Source organism: Hibiscus syriacus, unplaced genomic scaffold, assembly GCF_006381635.1.
Source record: "Hibiscus syriacus cultivar Baekdansim isolate YM2019G1 unplaced genomic scaffold, ASM638163v2 tig00000340_pilon, whole genome shotgun sequence".
Taxonomy (NCBI): Eukaryota; Viridiplantae; Streptophyta; class Magnoliopsida; order Malvales; family Malvaceae; genus Hibiscus; species Hibiscus syriacus.
In genome coordinates, this window is record NW_024061783.1 from 2,046,411 (window position 1) to 2,066,934 (window position 20,524).

The following is a 20,524-nucleotide window of genomic DNA, read 5'->3' on the forward strand; positions in this document are numbered from 1 at the left end:
AATAATATATCCATTCTTTGTAGGGTAAATTACACATTTAGTACTTAAACTTTAGCTTCCACTTTGGTACTTAAACTTTCAAATTTTTAAAATCATACTAAAGTTCAGTTGTTTCATTTTAGTACCATCGTTCAAAATTTAACGTTAAGTTTTGAAAAAATTGATATGTTAGGCACTAAAATATACCAAAAACTGATAGTTTAGGTTCTAACACATTAAGTTTTTCACGGAGGAATGCTAAAATAAAACAAAAATAAAACGTTAGGTATGATTTTGAAAAATTAAAAGTTTAAGTACTAAAACACCAAAACTAATAGTTTATGTACTAAAAAAAGGAAATGCCAAATGATTCAAGGTACAGCTGCTCTAGATAAGTTGCTTGTAAATGGCGAAACTGACGAGAGAAGCCATTTCCATGGCTTCAACATCACCGACGTCTCTCTCTCTCCGCCGGTACCTATGGAACTCCACATATCCAACCGTCAAAAGCTGCTCAACTCTATTCGCCAACACCTCTCCGACGCATCTCGCCCCATCACGGCTTCGTTCTCCTCCAGGTACTCTTATTTAAGTAATTTTTCAATAACTTCCACTCACAAGCGTCTTTTGAAGTTAAAATTATCGGATCAATCGATCGAACAGGGTGAGGAGCAAACGCGCTATTGCACTGATCACCTTGAGCTATTCAGTACACCGACCTTTTCTTTCTCTTTAGAACTTTAATTAAATTATAATTCGTTCGAAGAAATAAAATTATTGATAATTAATTGGTTTTAGGCAAGAGAGTTTCTTCGCTTATCTGTTTGGTGTGAGAGAGCCTGGTTTCTACGGTGCTATTGTAAGTTCTTCGTATTACCTTTTTAAAAAATATTACAAGTTTTTTAACTACTAGTTCCTTCTTAATCGTGGAGCTTAATTTATAAACTGTTGAAGTTAATAAATCTCTTTTTTAATGATTAAAGGACATTGCAACTGGGAAATCCATTCTATTTGCGCCTAGATTACCTGCTGATTATGTTTGGATGGGAGAAATAAAGCCAGCTTCCTACTTTCAGGTGACTATTGTAATGGGGTTTTCCGGTTTGCTATGTCAGTGCTTTGTTTAGTGTATTTTATGTTTGCATTTCTGTTGGCAGGAAAGGTATATGTTAGCATGGTAAACTACACTGATGAGATTGCTCAGGTCTTGGTTGACCAATACAAGGGATCTGGAAAACCTTTATGTTTCTTACATGGGGTTAACACCGATAGCAATAATTTCTCAAAACCTGCAGAGTTTGAGGTTTTACATCATGTCATCTATTCTACTTTCATTTGCCTTTTTCCTTCTGCTTTTAGAACCACGTTATATTGTTTCACAAGTTCTAGTGTATTTTCTATGTCAGAGTTACTGAATTCTGCACGCCTTTGGCAAAAGCTTATGGTGTTATGTAAAAGTACCATATTGTTTAGAGGCTTATCTAGTTTTTCCCTCTTATCTTGATTTAGGGAATAGAAAATTTTGAGACAGATTTGACAACTCTGCATATATTGACCCCGAGTGCCGAGTTTGCAAGTCAGACTTGGAGCTTGCTCTTATCCAATTTGCTAACGAATAAGTTCTGAAGCTCATGTTGAGGTAATCATTTATTTCATAGCTTGAACAACACTGTTTGTAGTTTTCTCAGAGATATCAGTTATTATTATTTTTGTTACAAATGATTATCAGTTATAATCTGTCATTCTGCATGATCTACAATTTACCTTGCGTCCAGGTACTTGGTTCTTTCTTTGCTTTCTTCTTCTACTTCACCTAAATTGTTAGTTTTCTTGGCAGATTCACTTTTTTTTTTTTGTGTAATGTTGAGAATGATAATTTAACGTAGCTTTTTCTACTTAACTAGTTATGAGAAAAACCAAAGCAGGCATGAAAAGAGTATCAGTTGGAAAGCATGTTTCTTCATCATACCTACATGTACGGTGGCTGTAGGCACTGTTCATATACATGTATTTGTGCTACTGGTGAAAACAGGTGAGGATACCTCAGGTTCCTGATTGTTTCTTGTTTAACATGCAATGCAGTACTAACTGCACATTAATAATGTTTTCACACCCATTTCTCAGCATTTACCTTTTAAAACAAAACACCAATAAAATAAAACCTGGGATAGATATTTGTGAATTCTGATATTCTTTTGTATGTTTTACTTGTTTATGATAAATATTTTCGTATGAATATCAGTATTTGCACAAAAATGATCCTCATGTTTCTATGGTGCAGTTCTGTTTTACATTATGGACATGCTGCAGCTCCTAATGACAGGGTATGCTTTTCATCATGTCCTCATAATGCTGAAATATATGTTAGTGTCATCTTCTCATGAAACACAATCTCATTAGGTTTGGCTAATGATGTGAATAACACCAAGAGTTTCAAATTGATGTATTTAAGTTAACCTGATCATATATGTTTTTTGCAGATCTTAGAAGATGGAGATATGGCCTTGCTTGACATGGGAGCTGAGTACAGTTTCTATGGATGACATTACGTGCTCATTCCCTGTGAGTATGTCTACTTCTTGTGCAATTGATGTCTTTGCTTATGTGTTGGATGCTAGAAGCCTAGAAGTGGGCCACTCATCTTTCAATCGAAGCATTTAATTCAGCTTCACAAAAGAAACTCTATATTCTGACATTTTGACTCCTTTCCTAGTCTCTCAGTTTTCTGGTTTAATTTTGTAAAGCTGTTGACCGTTTGGATGATTAATCAAAAAAGGGTAAGGGAATTGGGATAGCATCTACCATTTGTATTTGTCCTAAGACTTGAAGCAGAAGTTCTTGGGTTTTTCATGTCCAATTCTTGTATTACTTGCATGGAGTTTTGAGTAGTATTTTGTGACCTTTGGGGTGAGACCTTTTGTAGCAGTAGACTATTGGGATATTTAGTTTTTCTACATTATCCAGAGAATACAAATATATCTTAAGAAATAAAATGTCTACCATGCTACAACTACAAGGATTCTGAGTAAGATGCTTATTGTTTCTAGTATTCAGTGATATAGAAGCTTCTCCTAAAGTAATCATACCATGTATGCAGGTGAATGGGAAATTTACAAGCGACCAGAGCCTTATATATAATGTAAGTTTGTATTCTTTGATCAATGAGTGATAGGAAATATATCAGGTTTCCTCCTATGGGAATCCATATTAAGTTGACTATTGAATAAAAAAAAGGAAAAAACTACCCTTTCAATTTAAGTTGTCATGGTTGATCTCCCTTTTCTACATTCTATGTTCTGAAGGCTGTCTAAATGCTCACAATGCTGTTATAACTGCGATGAAGCCTGGTATAAACTGGGGGGATATGCAAGTAAGGGAAAAGAACAGCAATAAATGTGATATAATTTTCCTTTTTCCTTTTTTTATCCTTAATATGCATTTTCTTGTTTCTTTTTATCTGTTGAAGGTTAGCTGAGAAAATCATTCTGGAGTGGCTGAAAAGGGCAACATCCTTGTCGGGTAAATTCTATTTTCTTAATGATGTAATTTTTTCTTTGATTCACCTCTTGTTTCTACTATTAAAAGTAAAACTTATAAGTATGTTTCATTTTTTTCTATTGTAGAAACATTGATGATATGAGGTTGAACGAGTGGGTGCTATATTTATGCCTCATGGGGGCCATTTATTGGGTATTGATACTCATGATCCTGGTGGTTATCCAAAGGTCCTTGTGATTAACTTATCTGCTTATGACTTCTATCGGTGCTAGTCTTATGACTCTATCTGTGCTAGTCTTCTTATGACTTCTATCTGTGCTAGTCTTACTTTCATCTCATTTTTGTAATTAGCTACAATTTTCAAAATTTCATTTCCTATGGGTTTGTATCGATTAAAATCTTGCAGGGTGTAGAAAGACCAAAAGAACTGGTTTGAAGTCTTTGCGTACTGCTAGACAACTCCAGGAGGGATGGTAAGTGCATTTTTTGCCTTTTTCTTGTCAAATTGATATTCCACATTTATGGTTATGATCAGCGCAGATATGATATATGCATATTTGTACTGGTTGAACATTTCTTATTATTAATGTGTAGTGAATGATATCAAAATGTTGCACAAGTATGTTCTAAATTCGTACTGTTTCATTTACAAAAGCATTGCAAGTTTAAATTTGAAAACTATGTTTGTATGGTATCTTTTATTTAAATTACAACATAACCATATGGTGGAATCAATGGCTGCCTCCTTCAAGGACTACAATTCAAAGGTCCTCAATCCCAATACCAACCGTTTCAATTAATTAGAGCTTATCTGCTCATAATTATACTTAGTCAACTACTCAACTGTACAACTTAATGTGCTTCAGTACAGCAGAACTTACGACATATTGATTATTTTCATCGGTTTTAAACATGTGACATCATGGTAGTATGTGCACTTAAATTTTTTTTTTTAAAATAGTTTGCATTTTCTATTAGTATGAGTTCTTCTTAGAAGTGATCTTGTTCTTTCTCGTAAGAAATTCTGCACATGGAATTCCATTAGTGCGTCAAACATGCGCTGAAGCTTTCATCTCATATTGTAGGTGATAAACTGTGGAGCCTGGATGCTATTTCATTGATGCATTGTTGGTTCCAGCTATGGAAAATGCAAGCACTTCAAAGTTCTCGACCGTAAAATGGTGGACAGATTTAAAAATTTTGGCGGAGTTCGAATAGAAAGCGACGTGGTATTCTATTTTACTCGTCTTTAGTCATTCAAATCCTCAGCTTCATGCTGATTAAATTGCATGTATAAGTTGTCTGTCTAGTTTCAATTTTAGTTAGAAACGAATCACCTCTACCACAGATTTAAATCTACGCTGTTAATAAACATAAGAAAATCGGGGGTCATGGCACCAAAACCTAGGTTTGGCCATAAAAGAAACTGAGTGAGAGTTCAGCTGAGAATCTTTTAGTGTGTTCTAAGTTCTAACAATTAAGCTTATGAATCTGCTTGTTGGGTTCAGTCTGTAGGAGTACGGATAATGTATTGCAAGATCTGTAGGGTGCGAAGTGCTAACATTTACTCAATACATGCAATCCTTATAAAAGCCATGAATGCTTTAAGGTCATCTTGTGTGTGATGAATATAGTCGAAGGACTTCTTGTGTTATGTGGTTAGGATCGGCTCTGCATTTTTATTTGTTCGTCTGTTTTCAGTTAAATCACCCTGTCCTTTATTCGACTGCAGCTTGTAACGGCCAACGGTAGCAATAACATGACGAAAGTTCCTCGAGAAACATGGGAGATCGAAGCTGTCATGGCAGGGGGACCATGGCCACTCAACAAGGCCTCTGGCTAATACATGAGAATGCGGGGTCCGGGAAGATCTCCCTCTATCAGCCGTTCCAGGGTGCTGCTTAATAAACGTTGACATGTTTTGGTTATGGATATAATATATTTTTTTTAGATTTGTATCTTTATATTACAGAAGCACATAAACATTTGGGATGCTCTAGTTTCATATGCCTGAAATATGGATCGCTTGATGGTAATTATCTGAAAAAATAAAGTTAAACGACGTCGTTTGAGATGTTGCACGCGTACTTTACTTTAGTTGTATATTTTTCTTCCGATTAATTCCGTCAGATGTCCCCGATTATGGATTACATTCTAAATGGTCTAAATTTTAACCATTCGAATTGAATCCTCAAAATACTAGTAATGTGTTAATCAAGTTTTTCCATTCACTATTCTTTGGGTGTTAAATGTCTTAAACTATATTTAAAATATGTATATTAAAAAGAAAATTGTACTTATAATATGAATAAACGTAAATTCAACTAATATTTAACATAATTTGATTGATAACATCCTTGAATTTTAATGATATTGATGTTTTTTTAGCATATCAGATCTAATTTGTTTTGTGTTAAAACATCATGGTTTTAAATTAATTGAAAATAAATGGAAGAATGTGGTTCATAATGCTATATTTTAAAAAATTGATGCAAACAAATTTAAAAAACTTAATGATGAACTGTAAGATTTGAGTTGCATTAATTCTCAAAAATAGTGAATAAGCAAATGGCATAACATAATTAATACAATAATATATTATGAAAACTTGAAAGGAACAATTTAAAACTTGAAGACTAATTTAAGATTTACATAATAGTTTGAAAATTTGGAAATTAACGCCCTTTTCTTTTTGGAAAATTAACAACTTTCGTCCCTATAAAAATCTACCGACAAGACGCCCAACCTAATAATATTTTAAACGCAAAGCAAATTGCGATAGCCTTAAGGGACTCACCTTCTAGCCAATACAAAGCAGAAAAGCCCTCACAAAAACCCTTACCTACGCGGCTTCGCCCACTCTCACCACTAAACCCTAAATCACCGTCACTAAGAAGAATGGATCGCAGCAAAGGAAGCAACACGGCTCAAACCTCCACAAACTCTTCGAACCAATTCGAAGGAACCAAGATTCGCTTCCAAGACGCCGACGACGATGCAGTCGCTACTGACAGCTCCAATCTCGACGAATCAGTTCTCGCCGTGATTAAAGCTACTGAAGATGTCTCCATGGGAGAGCCCGAAGTCCTTTGTAGATAGTGATGATAAAAAGTGCCGATTATTACTTCGACTCGTACTCTCATTCGGTATGTATTCCTTTTGTTTAAGTCTTTAAGATTCATTAAAGCTTGGATGTTTGTCTGTCGATTAGAACACTACGGCAAAGTGAGGATTTTAGTTGGCTTTAACTTGCCTGTGAGGAAGCTTCACGTGAGTTTGGTTATCTAAGCTAATGAAGCTCTATTCTTATTAAATCTATAGGTTAATAAAATTAGCGATTTAGCGTTTATATTGGCGGTTCATACTATTTATGTTCAGATACGTTCTTGAAGCTTATTTGATTTGTTTCGTCATTTTTTCATAGCAGGAATTCATGAAGTAAGTGTGGACTTGGACTATTCAGTGCCAGCATTGTCTTGCGTGGTTTTTTAGTTATTTATAGAGTACTTTTCTTTGGTACATTGCCTTGATATTGGATGCTGAACGTCAGTAATGAAGATTCAGCTGTAATTGTTCAGTTTATTTGAACTGACCACGAATTAATATGTCATGCTTTCTTTCTGAAACAATGATCATTTTGTCCCTGTATTTCAGGAAATGCTGAAGGATGGAGTGCGAACTAAGACATATCAAAACGTTATTATCAGAATAAGTTTCTATTCCAGAACAAAGTAGTTCTTGATGTGGGAGCTGGAACTGGAATTTTGTCCTTGTTTGTGCGAAGGCAGGGGCTGCACATGTTTATGCGGTATGTGTTTCTGTGTTTTATATGTATATGGTTTTTGTTTTCTTGTTAATATCTCTAACCGACTTTATTCATTCTTAGTGTCCATCTCAAGTTGCTTACTGTGGTTAATATTTCCCATTCCTAGGTTGAGTGCTCTCAGATGGCTGACATGGCTAAACAATTGTTGAAACAAGTGGCTTGTCTCATGGTGGTTTACTGAAATCTGTTGTGTCTATCGTACTGATTTCTCTATTTAATCCCATTGTTTATGTGAGAATTATTTTATGTTACAGTTGTTACAGTTTTGAAGGGAAAGATTGAAGAGATTGAGCTTCTTGCCAAAGTGGACATAATTATATCAAGTGGATGGGTTCTTTCTGTTGTTGAGAACATGTTGAATACAGTTTTATATGCTCGTGATAAATGGCTCGTAAGTTGCTGCTTCTATTGGTACTTCTAAAGTCTCCTGCTTGATATGTTTTCATGGTGGTGATATAGAGATGTACTTTTGTGTTCATTTTACGTGCTCAAAAGTTCCTTGATGATTCATTTTACGTGCATGTTTTGTAATATGCAACTTGGAATGCATGATGCATACAGGCCGAAAAAGACTAATGTATGCTATTGGCGCATTTATGGAGCTGTATGTGTTAGGTTTGCTTCGGTTGGGTTAGGTTGTTTACTAGATAGTTTTTCATTGTCTCTTGAGCATATTTTGCTTGTGGTTTTTTTGGTGGCCAAGTGGAGCTTAAGTTAATTGATTTGCTCTTTAAAGCAAGATTTTGTGGTTCCTATATGTTGCATTTGTTTTTTTTTTCCGTTTTCTTTTTCTGTTTCCTGTGCCAGGTCATGATGGGGTTGTTCTACCTGATAAGGCTTCTCTTTACTTGACAGCAATTGAGGATGCAGATTAAAGATGACAAAATCGAATGTGATTGTAGACTGATCCTTTGGTATCATTCTTGTATTCGAGTTCGTAAGTAGTTATGGGCTTTCAATCATTTCTATTGCGGTACCTTGCAATTAGTTATCATATTCTTATGTTACATCTTCTCTCCATGACATCACCTCGTTACAGTTTGGAATAATGTTTACGGGTTTGACATGAGTTGCATCAAAAGCAAGCTATGATCTTGTGACACAGTTGACCAGAATCAAATTGTGACGAATAGCCCCTTCTCAAGGTGAGAATAAATAGCAGAATGTAACCTATTTAGTATGTATATCTATATCATTGTGTATGCCCGCCTGAATTCTCTGGCTTATTGTCTTGGAACTCGTCTGCTATGTTCAATGGATATCCAAGATGGCTCCTGGTGATGCTTCTTTCACTGCTCTTTTAAGCTCGTTGCACAACGTGATGATTACATCCATGCTTTTGTTGCGTATTTCGATGTATCATTTACCAAGTGCCACAAACTGATGGGCTTCTCCACAGGTTTATATCTCTTTTTCTTCTGCATTTCCATTTCATATGCATCACTTTTACCCCGGACAATACACATCGCCTCTGCTCAAATCTCATGCCCATGTTTTCCATGTACTTCGAATAAAAAACAAAATACAGGGCTGAAATCGCGAGCTACACACTGGAGCAAACAGTCCTTTACCTAGAGGATGTGCTAACCATTTGCGAAGGGGAGGCGATAGCTGGGAGCATGACTGTGGCACCACAAGAAGAACCGAGACATCGATATAATGGTGAATTATTCATTGAACGGTCGACGTTTGTGGTTTCGAGAGTTCAGTTCTACAAGATGCGATGTATGTCAGTAAGTATCTCACGAGCACTGTATTGCATAGGCTGCTGGTGCTATTCTTAATGCATTTGTATTCAGCTTTCCTTAACTGCTCGAGAACGAGACAATCATATAGTTCTTGCATCTGGAATGTAATATTGGTTCATATCAACTTATTTTAAATTATTTATATGATTTGGTTAATTCATATAATTTTTTTTATTAATTTATGAATAAATATTTTAATTTAAAAATATAAATATTAAAAATTAAATACAAAAATATTATTATTAACATTAGTTATTAAATAAAAAACAATTATATTTAATTTTAAAACATTATTATTTATTTTACAAATTTTATTTCCAGGCTGCCGTATCGGGGAAGAAACCCTTGCTCCTCTGCAGCCACTTGGCAGAGTCGAATGACCCGAAGTCGGATATGTGATTAGCATTGGGAGTTAATAAACATAAAGATGTGTAACATTTTAATAAATTTAATGATATTATTTTATCGTTTTAAAAAATATTTAATAATCATTTTATAATACTAAAAGTTAAATAACCAAAATAATCATTCTAACATAATTCACTAAAATCATGTGTCTTTGTCTTTGTATTTTTAATTTTTAAATTCATTTTCCTGTTTATTGAGGAATACGTTTGGAGCACAGCTTAGGATAGAATAACACAAGGGAGTATCATAAAGCTTCTTTGATTATAGCTTTAGTAAAGGTAGTCTAGCCATCTAACTTTAGGTCCCACCTCATAAAGAAGGGCTATAATTGGGACATCTTTGGGTGCCAGATTAATCCGCCATAGTTATTTTAGTTTAATCCATCTATTAATCGATATTAAACATTATAAATACTTCTTATAAGATAGTTCTATCAATTCAATTTATTTCGCTCGTAGTTTTAAAATTTAAACTCCTAATATTACTTATACTAACATAAACTGACCAAGTTATGAATGTTGATATTGTACATCGATCGAATGTTTACCTTTAGAAGTGATTGCAGGAACTAGTTGGATCAAGTACAGCAACTGTTTTTCAGTTTTACAAAATTCAAATCTGCTCAAGGAGAGGGATCCAACAATCAGCTGTAGTTTTGTTGGCCAGAAGTTGACGAGGCATCAAGCTCTCAGAATTGATGCTGCCATGCCCTACCACTAAGCTCTTTGTCTTCATTTGTCAGTGTCGTAGGGCTCATATATCATCTCCTATTCACGGATCCAAAATTTTATATTATAAGACAATTATAAAATACTTTAATTTTATAAAAAATATTTTTTTTAAGGAAACGACAACTCCATCCATCCTTATTGTCACACTGCCAATGTATCTTGCTATGGCATATCAGAGCAACACAAAAGAAAAATTTTCATTCATGTTCCTGCACAAATTTAAAACCCCATTACTCTGGATCTAAGCCCCAGGCAAGAAAAATAGTTCACTGTCTCAAGTTCCAAGAGATATTGCCTTTTAAAAAGAACTGTAGATTAAACAATGGCAGGATTTGTTAATCCCAAATGGTGATAAAGCAATAGGGGAATCCCAAGATCTTAAAGTATATCTTTGTTGCTTTTCAGAAGAATTCAGATCAAAACTCAAACTTTCATATAAACAATATCAAATTTCTCATCTTTAAGACCCACAGTGGATAATGAAGTGAAGTTACATTTCATTGCTCATTAAACGTTCAAAGATTTCCTCTAATCATGGCGATGATTACTTTCATAATTACATGTGGTTTGGTACTAAGCAGTTGTCGTTTCTGACTAACCCAAAGTGTTTCTTTTGTCGTTTGTAATCACGTAATAGTATTTTTCAATTGCCAGTTAAGCTTTGTTGTGATTTTGTTGCAGCTCACGCCGTTTACATGAACTAATAAAAGAAAAGGCAGCCTCAGTTTCTGTGAAAACAGTAACTGATATTACATGTTCCTTTATTGCAGGCAAAGCTGTCTTTTAAGAGAGGGAGAGGGAGAGAAACAGGGGGCTTGTAGCTTTGTAACTACTGTTTTACATGTCCTTATTAGGAGAAAGAAGCTTACTTGATTTGATAAAGTTACCTTGAAGTGCACTTCCCTGTCTGCTACTCTTTTATTTTCTTTGAAATCAAACTTTTCTGCTGGGAAGAGGAGCTAAAAAAGCATCTTGGGTATTCTAAATCAGAAAAAAATACAATCTTTTCTTGATCAAGAGATTTGTTTTGATGGAGAAATGGGGTTTGGGTTTTATTAGGAGGTTTAGTTTCTAGCTGGATTTTGAAGATGAAACAGAAGGGTAGCTCAGATTTGGTAAGTAAAGTGGTGGTTGGCTGTTAAAGCAGCAAGAGAGATCCCAAGGACTGCACTGGTCTGGGCTTTGACTCATGTTGTTCAGCCTGGGAATTGCATTAAGCTGCTTGTGGTTACTCCAGTCCACTCCTCAGGTAACTTAAATTTCCCTCTTAATCTTCTTTCACTCTTTTATTTGTTGTCTTTTTACTCTTTGTGTGATGATGGGAATCATTGGGAAGATTTGGGGGATAGAAATTATATGTTTATTTCCATAAAGTGGCAAGATGCACTCGTTGCAGCAAAATATGTTGGCTTTTAACACACCAGTAAACTGTTGAATTCTGTGTTTCTGAATTTGATAATGCCTTTTAACTTCACTTATTTTGAGTAGATTGTAGTGAGCTTGTGAAATTGCATAATGTTCCTTTATTCCTTTGTTGAACTTGGGGTGTTTGTTGGCACATAAGTCATAATCAGTAATTCGCGATTTCCGGATTCGGTTATACATTGTCGTTACAGCTAAGAACATGGTTTAAGCATTCTTTGCTGATGATGATAGCTTCATGGAATCTCAGGTAAAAGGATATGGGGAATTTCAAGATTTACCAGATTGTGCCACTGGTCATTGGAAGTCTCTCTCAGGAACTAATAATTCATATGCAAACATGATCTTGCAGATTCATGCTCCCAAATGATTTTCCAGTTAAAAGATGTTTATGATCCTGAGAAGCTTTGTGTTACTTTATGTTCAAATGCTCCTTTAGCTGTTAAGTTCTTTGCTCATGGAGTTCACTTGTTATCTTTGCAGGTAAAAGTCAGGATAAAAATCGTTCCTGAATCACCGTACGGAATAGTCGCTACCGAGGCCAAGAAAGCTCAATCCAACTGGGTGATATTGGACAAGTAATATATACAATGTAAACTTTGTTCTCTTGCATGATATATCACATTGTGTTATTTAGCTCAAGGCATGCTCTTTTTTCCGCTCTGTGACTATGCAAATTACACAAGGTCTTAGCAACATTCTGATGTTCTAACTTCCTTCGGCTCTACAATTTTGTTCGATTAATTGTTGTGCTTATTGCTTTTGAATCCTTTCAGGCACTTAAAACATGAGAAGAAACATTGTCTGGAAGAGCTGCAATGCAATCTTGTGGTGATGAAGCAATCTCAGCCGAAGGTTCATCGGTTGAATTTGGTTGGATCACCGAACATGGCACCTAAAGTGGCTTGGCCATTATCGTTTGAATCAGAAACATATTCTAAACGTAGGAAGAACAAGCATGACCTGTTTGATGAAACTAAAGGGCCATTTGTGACTCCGGTAAGTAGTCCTGAGCGTGAATCATTAATGACAGCTACCGATATCGGAACTTCATCAGTATCAGGCTCAGATCCAGGGGCCTCACCGTTGTTGCTCCCTGGGGTATATGAAAGTTTGAAGAAAAATTGTTCATTTATTACCAAAGAAAGACAAAGTCTGTTTGAATCTGATTCGGACTCCGAAAGTGAGCTAGATGCTCTTAAAACCGGATCATATTTCACTCCACATGTCCAACAACCATAGTTCTAGCCCTGACTCTAAGCATTTCGGCAAGGATTTACGGAGACTGAATGATTCATCTATAACTTCAACATATAACATTTTGTTGGAGAAATTATCTATACTGAATCAAGAACCCGATGTCGGGGCCCTTAATTATAGAATTGATCTGAAGGTCAGCAAAAGTGTGAGGGAAGCCATCTCACTATCAAGAAATGCTCCTCCTGGACCTCCTCCATTATGTTCAATATGTCAGCACAAGGTACCTGTGTTTGGGCACCCTCCAAGGTGATTCACTTATGCTGAACTGGAACGTACTACAAATGGCTTTTCGCAATCGAATTTCTTGGCTGAAGGCGGATTCGGTTCTGTTCATAGAGGATCTTACCTGATGGTCAGGTGCTGCAACATAAGTTGGCTAGTTCTCAAGGTGACCGAGAATTTTGCTCAGAAGTTGAGGTGTTAAGTTGTGCACAGCATCGGAATGTTGTAATGCTGATCGGATACTGCATTGAGGATGGAAAAGATTGTTAGTTTATGAGTACCTGCAATGGGTCTCTGGATTCTCATCTTTATGGTAAGTTCACCTCTTAGAAACTTTAGTTCGATCTGAGTAACACGAGTTTACTGGAATGTACTTAAGACATGACATTGATGATATCTTTGAATAGGTAACTTAATCATTAGATGGGAAATTTTCAGGGAAAAATCACGATACGTTATGATGGTCTGCACGACAAAGGATTGCAGTTGGAGCAGCCAGAGGATTGAGATACCTTCATGAAGAATGCAGTTGGTTGTATCGTACACCGGGATATGCGGCCCAACAATATCCTTGTCACATCTCTAAGATCTATGTCAACAAATTTTCACCGATGATTTCGAACCTTTAGTATGTCACATCTCTAAGATCTATGTCAACAAATTTTCACTGTTCTCTTGATCAGCTGTTTGTTCCTCTTCATGCTCGGCTCGTTCGAGTCGGACCACTCTTCTTTTGTATCAAACTTTGGGCACATATACCAGTGGCTATAAGAAAGGCATATGACACAGACTGTAAACTGACTATTGCTTCTGGACCATTCAGGTTGGGGATTTTGGGTTGGCAAGGTGGCATGCCAGATGGAGACAGAGGAGTCGAAACTAGAGTGATTGGTCGATTCGGGTACATAACTTGTCTATTCCTTGTTACTTATATTATCCAGAACAACTTTATTCAAGAAAACACTCTTCTTGATAGGTATTTAGCTCCAGAATATGCCCGAAGTGGCCAAATAACAGAAAAGGCTGATGTCTACTCCTTTGGGGTGGAAATGGTGGAGCTGATCACAGGACGAAAAGCTATGGACATCAGTCGGCCAAAGGGACAGCAGTGCCTCACAGAATGGGCACGTCCTTTACTTGAAAGTCATGCGATACGAGAACTCGTCGACCCTCGCTTGGGGAGCAGCTACAAGGAGCAAGAGGTTTACCGCATGCTGCAATGTGCTTCCCTGTGCATCAGGCGAGACCCTCAAACAAGGCATCGTATGTCTCAGGTTGGAAAATTAGAAATTACATAATAAAATCCTTTCCAAGACACATTCATTCGGTCATTATTGTTTCAGTGATCATTGAAGAGAACTAGGAATGCATGTGTATGTCAAACTTATAGTTACGTCCGCAGCTTATCTGCTCCGTGTCTCCGTCATGCGGTCGGTCCATTTTGCAGTGTTCGACAATTAGAAGCCTATACCCTGTCGCCTCTATGATTCTTGTAAACATCATATGTTAACCTCTCACAGTATACAGTTAACCGAGCCGTGTTTACACCATGAAGGTACTTCGGATGTTGGAGGGGGACGTCGTCACAAATTAGACTTTCTATGCATGAACTTCCGGGGATCGTTAAAGCGCTGCCGAAGCAGTTAGATTGAATACCAGCACCATGGTCTTGGCAGAAAATATCTGTAGCTGCTACACTGTATAAAGAGTAGATGGACAGCTCACTCTTGAATATTAAAGAAGGCCTGAGGCAAATAATGTCACCCTTCGATTTTAGTATGGTATAGATTTTATTGCATGGTCATAGTCATATGTAACTGTAAAATTGTGTGAATAATTAAACCAAATGCAATGAATGATTGATCTTTCACACATCTCACATAGTTATCATAATGACATAATGGACTTGCTATGCAAAGGTTATTTAATGCCTACTGAAACAAGATTAGAAATTAATAACATTATCATATCTTATAGGAGGAGGGAGAGATTCTGCTTTGATAATAATGCCAAATCAGTGAATTTGGAACCATGTAAATGGAGTTGTCTACTATGTCAATCCAATAATAAATTCTTCAACTTGGAGGAAAACAAATATCAAACGAAAATAACAATAAATTAAGTCCATCCAATCATCTCCACTAGGTATGCCTCCATTTTCATGAACCCCACCTTTTTATATTTCACCAAACATATTCATTCTGCTTCCATTTCTCTCTGTTTGTTATCTGTTGGTGGTGGTTGTTGGGTGAAAAGCTTTGTCAGGAAGGAAATGGGCAGGAGGTGCTCACATTGTGGGAACATAGGCCACAATTCTAGGACCTGCACCACTCTCAGGGGCACTACTAACACCTCTGGTGGCCGTGGCGGACTTCGGCTCTTCGGTGTTCAGCTGCAGCTAGACATACCTTCGTCTGTTGCTGTCAATCATATGAAGAAGAGTTTCAGCATGGATTGCTTGTCTTCTTCCTCAGCCTCTCCTTCTCCTTCTTCTTTGTCTTCCTCTCGAGTTTCCGTCGATGAGAATTCTGATAAAATCTCCATTGGTTATCTGTCTGATGGTGGTCGATTTCCCGAGAGAAAAAAGGGTACTTGTAGATGTTCAATTTGCTGTATACGATGAAGAATTTCTTCTTTTATGTATGTATGTATTTACTTGTATGGATTGTATATGTAAAACCAGGAGCTCCATGGACAGAAGAGGAACACAGACTCTTTCTGGTAGGGCTTGAGAAGCTTGGGAAAGGAGACTGGAGAGGCATCTCTAGAGACTATGTTACCACGAGAACTCCAACCCAAGTTGCAAGCCATGCTCAGAAGTATTTTCTCCGACAGGCAAAGCTGGACAAGAAGAACCGACGTTCGAGCCTGTTCGACATGGTACGATAGCCCCCAACACGTATCAATAGGCCGGCCATCTGTTATGATTTTCCTTTTCATTTTATGCTCTGATGCTATGACAGGTTAGAAGCAGTAGCATGGCCGGACCTCCTCCTAGTCTCGCAACTCCTCGATTCGATTCTGATCGTCATCGACATCACCATCGTCATCCCATGCCGGTTGACGATTCACCTGAACTCGAGCTCACACTTGCCTCACCGAGGCCGGCTTTAGAAGAAAACAAGTCATCCCAATCGACCCTCCTTATCAGTGTTACTTGACAATAACTTTTCAGTACTTCAAGCAGATAAAGATGGACACAATACTATAGTAATTACTAGTTAGTAATTAGTAGTATTTAATGAATTAATCCTTCCTTTGTTAATCATACTTAGTAGAATCTTCATTTCCATTACATGATCTACAAGAAATTGTGTAAATTTGTGGATTTTTTATATTCTTTCATCCACATGTCTCTACAAATTTACGAGGAAATTTTGAAGAGACTGCACGTTTTGATGAAAGGTATATTCATGGCACATGAGGTGAATAAATACACAAGAAAAAGACAAGGTGCATCTTGTCCTACATACCAGGAACTTGGGACCATGCCTACATGGATTGACAATTCAGCCACTTGTTGGTTCCTCTTCAAGACAAAACCCTATCTTTCATAGAATTAAAACCGAAGGCATTGACAACATAAAAGATCTTGATAATGTCATTGTATATATTTACTAAGCATCCTTAAGTCCACGTCCTCCGTTATAATACCGATAATGATTAGAGATGGATATGACCCAAATTTGACGAGTCATGATACGATCCGATCGAGTCAGTTTTTTAATTTCGTAATTCGTACGTGTTCAGGTTAGATTGGGTTGATTTTTTTAAGAATGAGGTTGGGTTGGGTTTAGAGTAAAAAAACAACTTGACTCGAGATTGTATTTTAATTATCTCTTATATATTTAGGGATAATTACAATAATATCCCTCTTAATATTTTTCTCAATTAGGTTCTTGTTTTACCTAATAAAAAATTATACTCCATATGCCCCATAATTTGGGTCTTATATTGGCTATGCACATAGTTTTATGGGACATATTTGACCAAAGGAAATGACAAAATTATCCTTAAAAGGTGATCGACAAATTTGTTTTGATAGGTGCAAAAGAGTAAGACCTATAAGGGTAAAAAAATGAAATACAAAATGTTGTTTGTTGACTTTTCTAATAGGACATTTTGAACGAGACAATTTTAAAAATCAAAAGAGACACATTTAGTGGTATGAAAAGAGTATAATTTGGATCAGATTGAGTCAGTCGGATTTGATTTTTCACTTTAAAAATCAGGTCAGGCTTCTAAACTCGGGTCGGGTCATGTGTGGATGGAGGGGTTTAATTTTTTAGTCGAGTTTGAGTAAGCCAAAAACTCGATCCGACTCATGACCATCCCTAATAACAATTTTCATAATAGAGGACCTATTTGATCACATGTTCATAGTAGAGGGACTTGAGGGGGTCCTTCCCCAATTTTTGACTGGACTTCTTAAAGACTTCAAAGATAGGGAGATAAAGCTTGTCCACAAGCTTAAAAGCTTGGAATAGTAATAAATATACAGTACTAATCACCACTTTGGAGCATTATTGGCATTGGAATTTGCCATTTTGCTGCTGAATGGGAAACCATTGAAAGGATTACATTGGAGGGTTGGGGTGGGGGACCTCTCTACCTATGAATCTTGCTATATAATTTCTCTACTTACGTTCATTTTAGCATAGTGCAATTATATGTAGTATAGTACAGAGGAAAACCAAGCCAACTGAGATTCATTCTACAGACATATACGTAGCTTCCTTATCTCCCACTCATTTACTCATCCGAAAATTTCGTACGAAGAAGAATCGAACTCTTTATCACTCGACTCAACCGATATCGGTACATTAAACGCATAGTGACCTTTCAACAACCCAGGGCATGTGTTTTGGGGCATGTTTTAAAATTTTGATTATTAGCTGGCTGTAAACATCAATGGGGTGCCATGTTGTTTGGAAGGTTTAGTTTTGGCTGCCAACCAAACTTTTTATTTATCTGTATGTATACCCACATACTGTCCCATCTATTTGTGTAGGTCCATGCATCATGGATTCAATCCTATGGATATCATTGACCTTTTATCTATATCGTTATGTTCTCATTATATAGCTTCTATAGTCATCATATATAGCAACATTATCAGCACTTTTGATAATATGGATCTTGTAACAAGAGTGTCGGTGGACTCCACTGCTTCGGTCAATAAATCCTTATGCGACTTAAGCATGGAAGAACATTTCGTGACCAGACATAACAAAAAGTTTCCAAATTTTAAAGATTTGGAAAATGTTTCAGCCATTTGCCTAACATGGTACACAAGACGATCAACAGAATCCTGAGTTAAGTGAACATTATGGTTCAAGATGTTGTGTAATAGGTTAAACAGCGAGTCCGTCCACACAAATTCGTTCGAGAAGAGAAATTCGTGGCATGGAAGCAAGACGAAACTCCTCTCCTCCTCTCCTCCGCATAGAAGCATCCGACAGAAGGCGGATACATGAGCCGGGTGGAGGCATTCCTTCAAGATCCTGGTGATCACATCACAGATCGGGGTGTTGATACCCTCTTTTCGCAGTGCGAGTGGAAACAATAATCCGTGTACCGCGGCCCTCTGATGAAACTTGCAGTACTCGATCGTCGAAGTCAGTAGCAGACGGGAAACTGGTTCTGCTAGAACCAAAAACCTGGGAAGCACAATTGAGCAGAGAACCTGACTTGGCCAAGCGAGCTCGTCTTCATCCCCACTCGAAAGATGAGAAATCAGCACCGAAGCAGTCTCGTCCTCGGTTCCCCAAGGCTCGACCAAACTCAAAACTTGAAAAGGATCCGATCTTTTATCGGAACAAAGTTGGCGAATTTCGTTCGCTAAAGCTACAGTTTTGAAACTAGACTCATAGTTTAGAACCCTGTCTCTCAAACTAATAGCCATTGATTCAATTTTAGGTTCTAAAGTCACAATCGAAACCCGATTGACCGCCATCTCGACCCCAACTTCCTTCATACTGTCGTCTCCATTTTCTTCAACTTGATCGAACAAACTCTGATCATTTTCCAAACTATCATCATCATAAAACCTCGGACCAAAATCAGCTGCAGATAAGGAAGACAATAGATAAGTGGATCATTAGCTGCACTCGTGTCCTTAAGCCAATCCGGCATGGACTCGAACTCTTCAATTAATTCTTCACCGGAATCCAGACCAAAACTAGAAATCCACTCATTAACATGATTTGGTTCAGACATTCTATCGAACAGATTCCGTTCTGCTATCTTGACCCAAAAATCGAGCCCGTTATTTTCACTCAACAAATTACGTGCCATCTTAGATAATTCCTTCTCATTAAACTTTTTGTTCTCCAAAGCAAGAAACGACAATATTCTTGACTGAACCATACCTGGTAGCGTCTCTATAAAGATAACCCTTAAGCAAAATAACAAGAGATCAACTCATCAATCACCAAAATTGAAAAAGAAAAAAAAAAGGCAAAAGGAAGCATCTCTATAGCTTGAAATTTCTGGGTTTACCTTTTTGAGGTGTTAGGTGGAGAGAAAGATGAGTCTTTGACAATGGGATTGCAGGGTTTGTTAAGCAAAGAGAGGAAAGAGCTTGTAGTGATTGGAGTTATTGTTGACGATGAAGATGTTGTCGCATTGAAACTTTGTTGTAGCCAAAGAGATGCTTCGGTTTCAGGTGTTGGGCTATTCATGAAAATGTCGAACAACGGAACCCATTGCTCCATTTTTCCTTTTTACCTGGCTTCCTTCGTCTTCTCGGATGTAAAAATTAACAAGAAAAACGCAGGAAAATTGATAAATAGAACCGGAAGATAATTAGGTGCGAATAAGATTACTCAACACATTCCAAGTAATATTATATTATCTTATTTAGTTTAATTGACAAAAATATAAGATCATAGTGTTTAGATAAATAAATATAAAAAATTACATGTTTTACCAAAATACTCTTAAAATAATTTTTTTAACAAATGAAAGTTCATAGAAAATATTTTTTTATTATTTCTAATTTATATATTTTTAATAAAATTTATACACAAATAATTTAATATATGTTTTACCAAGTGATAACATATATTTTTTTCCAACAATAATCTTGTAGATTTATTCTCGAAAGTTTGATTTTCAACCTAAAATACGATTACAACTTAAAACAAGTTCTAACCTAAAATAGTATCCAAAAGCAAGTTCCAACTTAAAATATGGGTATCTAAAACAAGTTCTAACCTACAATATGGTTGCAACCTAAAATCAAGTTCCAACTTAAAATATGGGTATCTAAAATAAGTTTCAACCTAAAATATGGTTGCAACCTAAAAACAAGTTCCAACTTAAAATACGAGTATCTAAAACATTCACCTTAAAATGTGAGTATCATAAAGGACAGAGTAATTTTGAAATATTTCATTTAATTTAGGGGTATTTCTATCTAATTCGAC

The 20,524-nt window shown here is 36.5% G+C and overlaps 3 protein-coding genes, 2 long non-coding RNA genes and 3 pseudogenes across 5 annotated transcripts; 6 read left to right on the forward strand and 2 right to left on the reverse strand.

Annotated features, from left to right (window-relative positions):
* The first annotated feature begins 771 nt into the window (after positions 1-771).
* LOC120202105 lies at positions 772-1,527 on the forward strand. The gene is made up of 4 exons (XR_005523707.1): positions 772-838; positions 963-1,055; positions 1,137-1,282; positions 1,489-1,527. It is a non-coding gene; the product is annotated as an uncharacterized LOC120202105 (long non-coding RNA).
* A 170-nt stretch (positions 1,528-1,697) lies between these two features.
* LOC120186537 lies at positions 1,698-3,483 on the forward strand (annotated as a pseudogene).
* A 1,055-nt stretch (positions 3,484-4,538) lies between these two features.
* On the forward strand, positions 4,539-5,551 carry LOC120202098. The gene is made up of 2 exons (XR_005523706.1): positions 4,539-4,706; positions 5,210-5,551. It is a non-coding gene; the product is annotated as an uncharacterized LOC120202098 (long non-coding RNA).
* A 730-nt stretch (positions 5,552-6,281) lies between these two features.
* Positions 6,282-9,214, forward strand: LOC120194852 (annotated as a pseudogene).
* Positions 9,215-10,868: 1,654 nt separating this feature from the next.
* Positions 10,869-14,948, forward strand: LOC120202137 (annotated as a pseudogene).
* Positions 14,949-15,233: 285 nt separating this feature from the next.
* On the forward strand, positions 15,234-16,386 carry LOC120202113 (transcription factor MYBS3-like). Its single transcript, XM_039202591.1, has 3 exons — positions 15,234-15,682; positions 15,778-15,974; positions 16,058-16,386. The coding sequence occupies exons 1-3, from the start codon at positions 15,256-15,258 to the stop codon at positions 16,253-16,255; spliced, it is 822 nt and encodes a 273-aa protein (XP_039058522.1). The 5' UTR covers positions 15,234-15,255; the 3' UTR covers positions 16,256-16,386.
* Positions 16,387-18,171: 1,785 nt separating this feature from the next.
* On the reverse strand, positions 18,172-19,050 carry LOC120186637. Its single transcript, XM_039190544.1, has one exon. It carries the CDS (start codon positions 19,048-19,050, stop codon positions 18,172-18,174), a length of 879 nt encoding a protein of 292 aa, XP_039046475.1.
* LOC120202122 lies at positions 18,223-19,882 on the reverse strand. The gene is made up of 2 exons (XM_039202597.1): positions 19,596-19,882; positions 18,223-19,491 (listed from the first exon to the last, which is right to left on the reverse strand). Exons 1-2 carry the CDS (start codon positions 19,808-19,810, stop codon positions 19,068-19,070), a joined length of 639 nt encoding a protein of 212 aa, XP_039058528.1. The 5' UTR covers positions 19,811-19,882; the 3' UTR covers positions 18,223-19,067.
* Positions 19,883-20,524: the final 642 nt, after the last annotated feature.

Excerpts from the sequence above, each read along its gene's own strand:
- LOC120186637 (XM_039190544.1), bottom strand. The coding sequence starts at position 19,050 with ATGGCGGTCAATCGGGTTTCGATTGTGACTTTAGAACCTAAAATTGAA.
- LOC120202113 (XM_039202591.1), top strand. The coding sequence starts at position 15,256 with ATGAACCCCACCTTTTTATATTTCACCAAACATATTCATTCTGCTTCC. Across the intron at positions 15,683-15,777 it reads ATTTCCCGAGAGAAAAAAGG|GAGCTCCATGGACAGAAGAG; the intron begins GTACTTGTAGAT and ends ATGTAAAACCAG. Across the intron at positions 15,975-16,057 it reads GTTCGAGCCTGTTCGACATG|GTTAGAAGCAGTAGCATGGC; the intron begins GTACGATAGCCC and ends ATGCTATGACAG.
- LOC120202122 (XM_039202597.1), bottom strand. The coding sequence starts at position 19,810 with ATGGAGCAATGGGTTCCGTTGTTCGACATTTTCATGAATAGCCCAACA. Across the intron at positions 19,492-19,595 it reads CCACCTAACACCTCAAAAAG|GGTTATCTTTATAGAGACGC; the intron begins GTAAACCCAGAA and ends ATTTTGCTTAAG.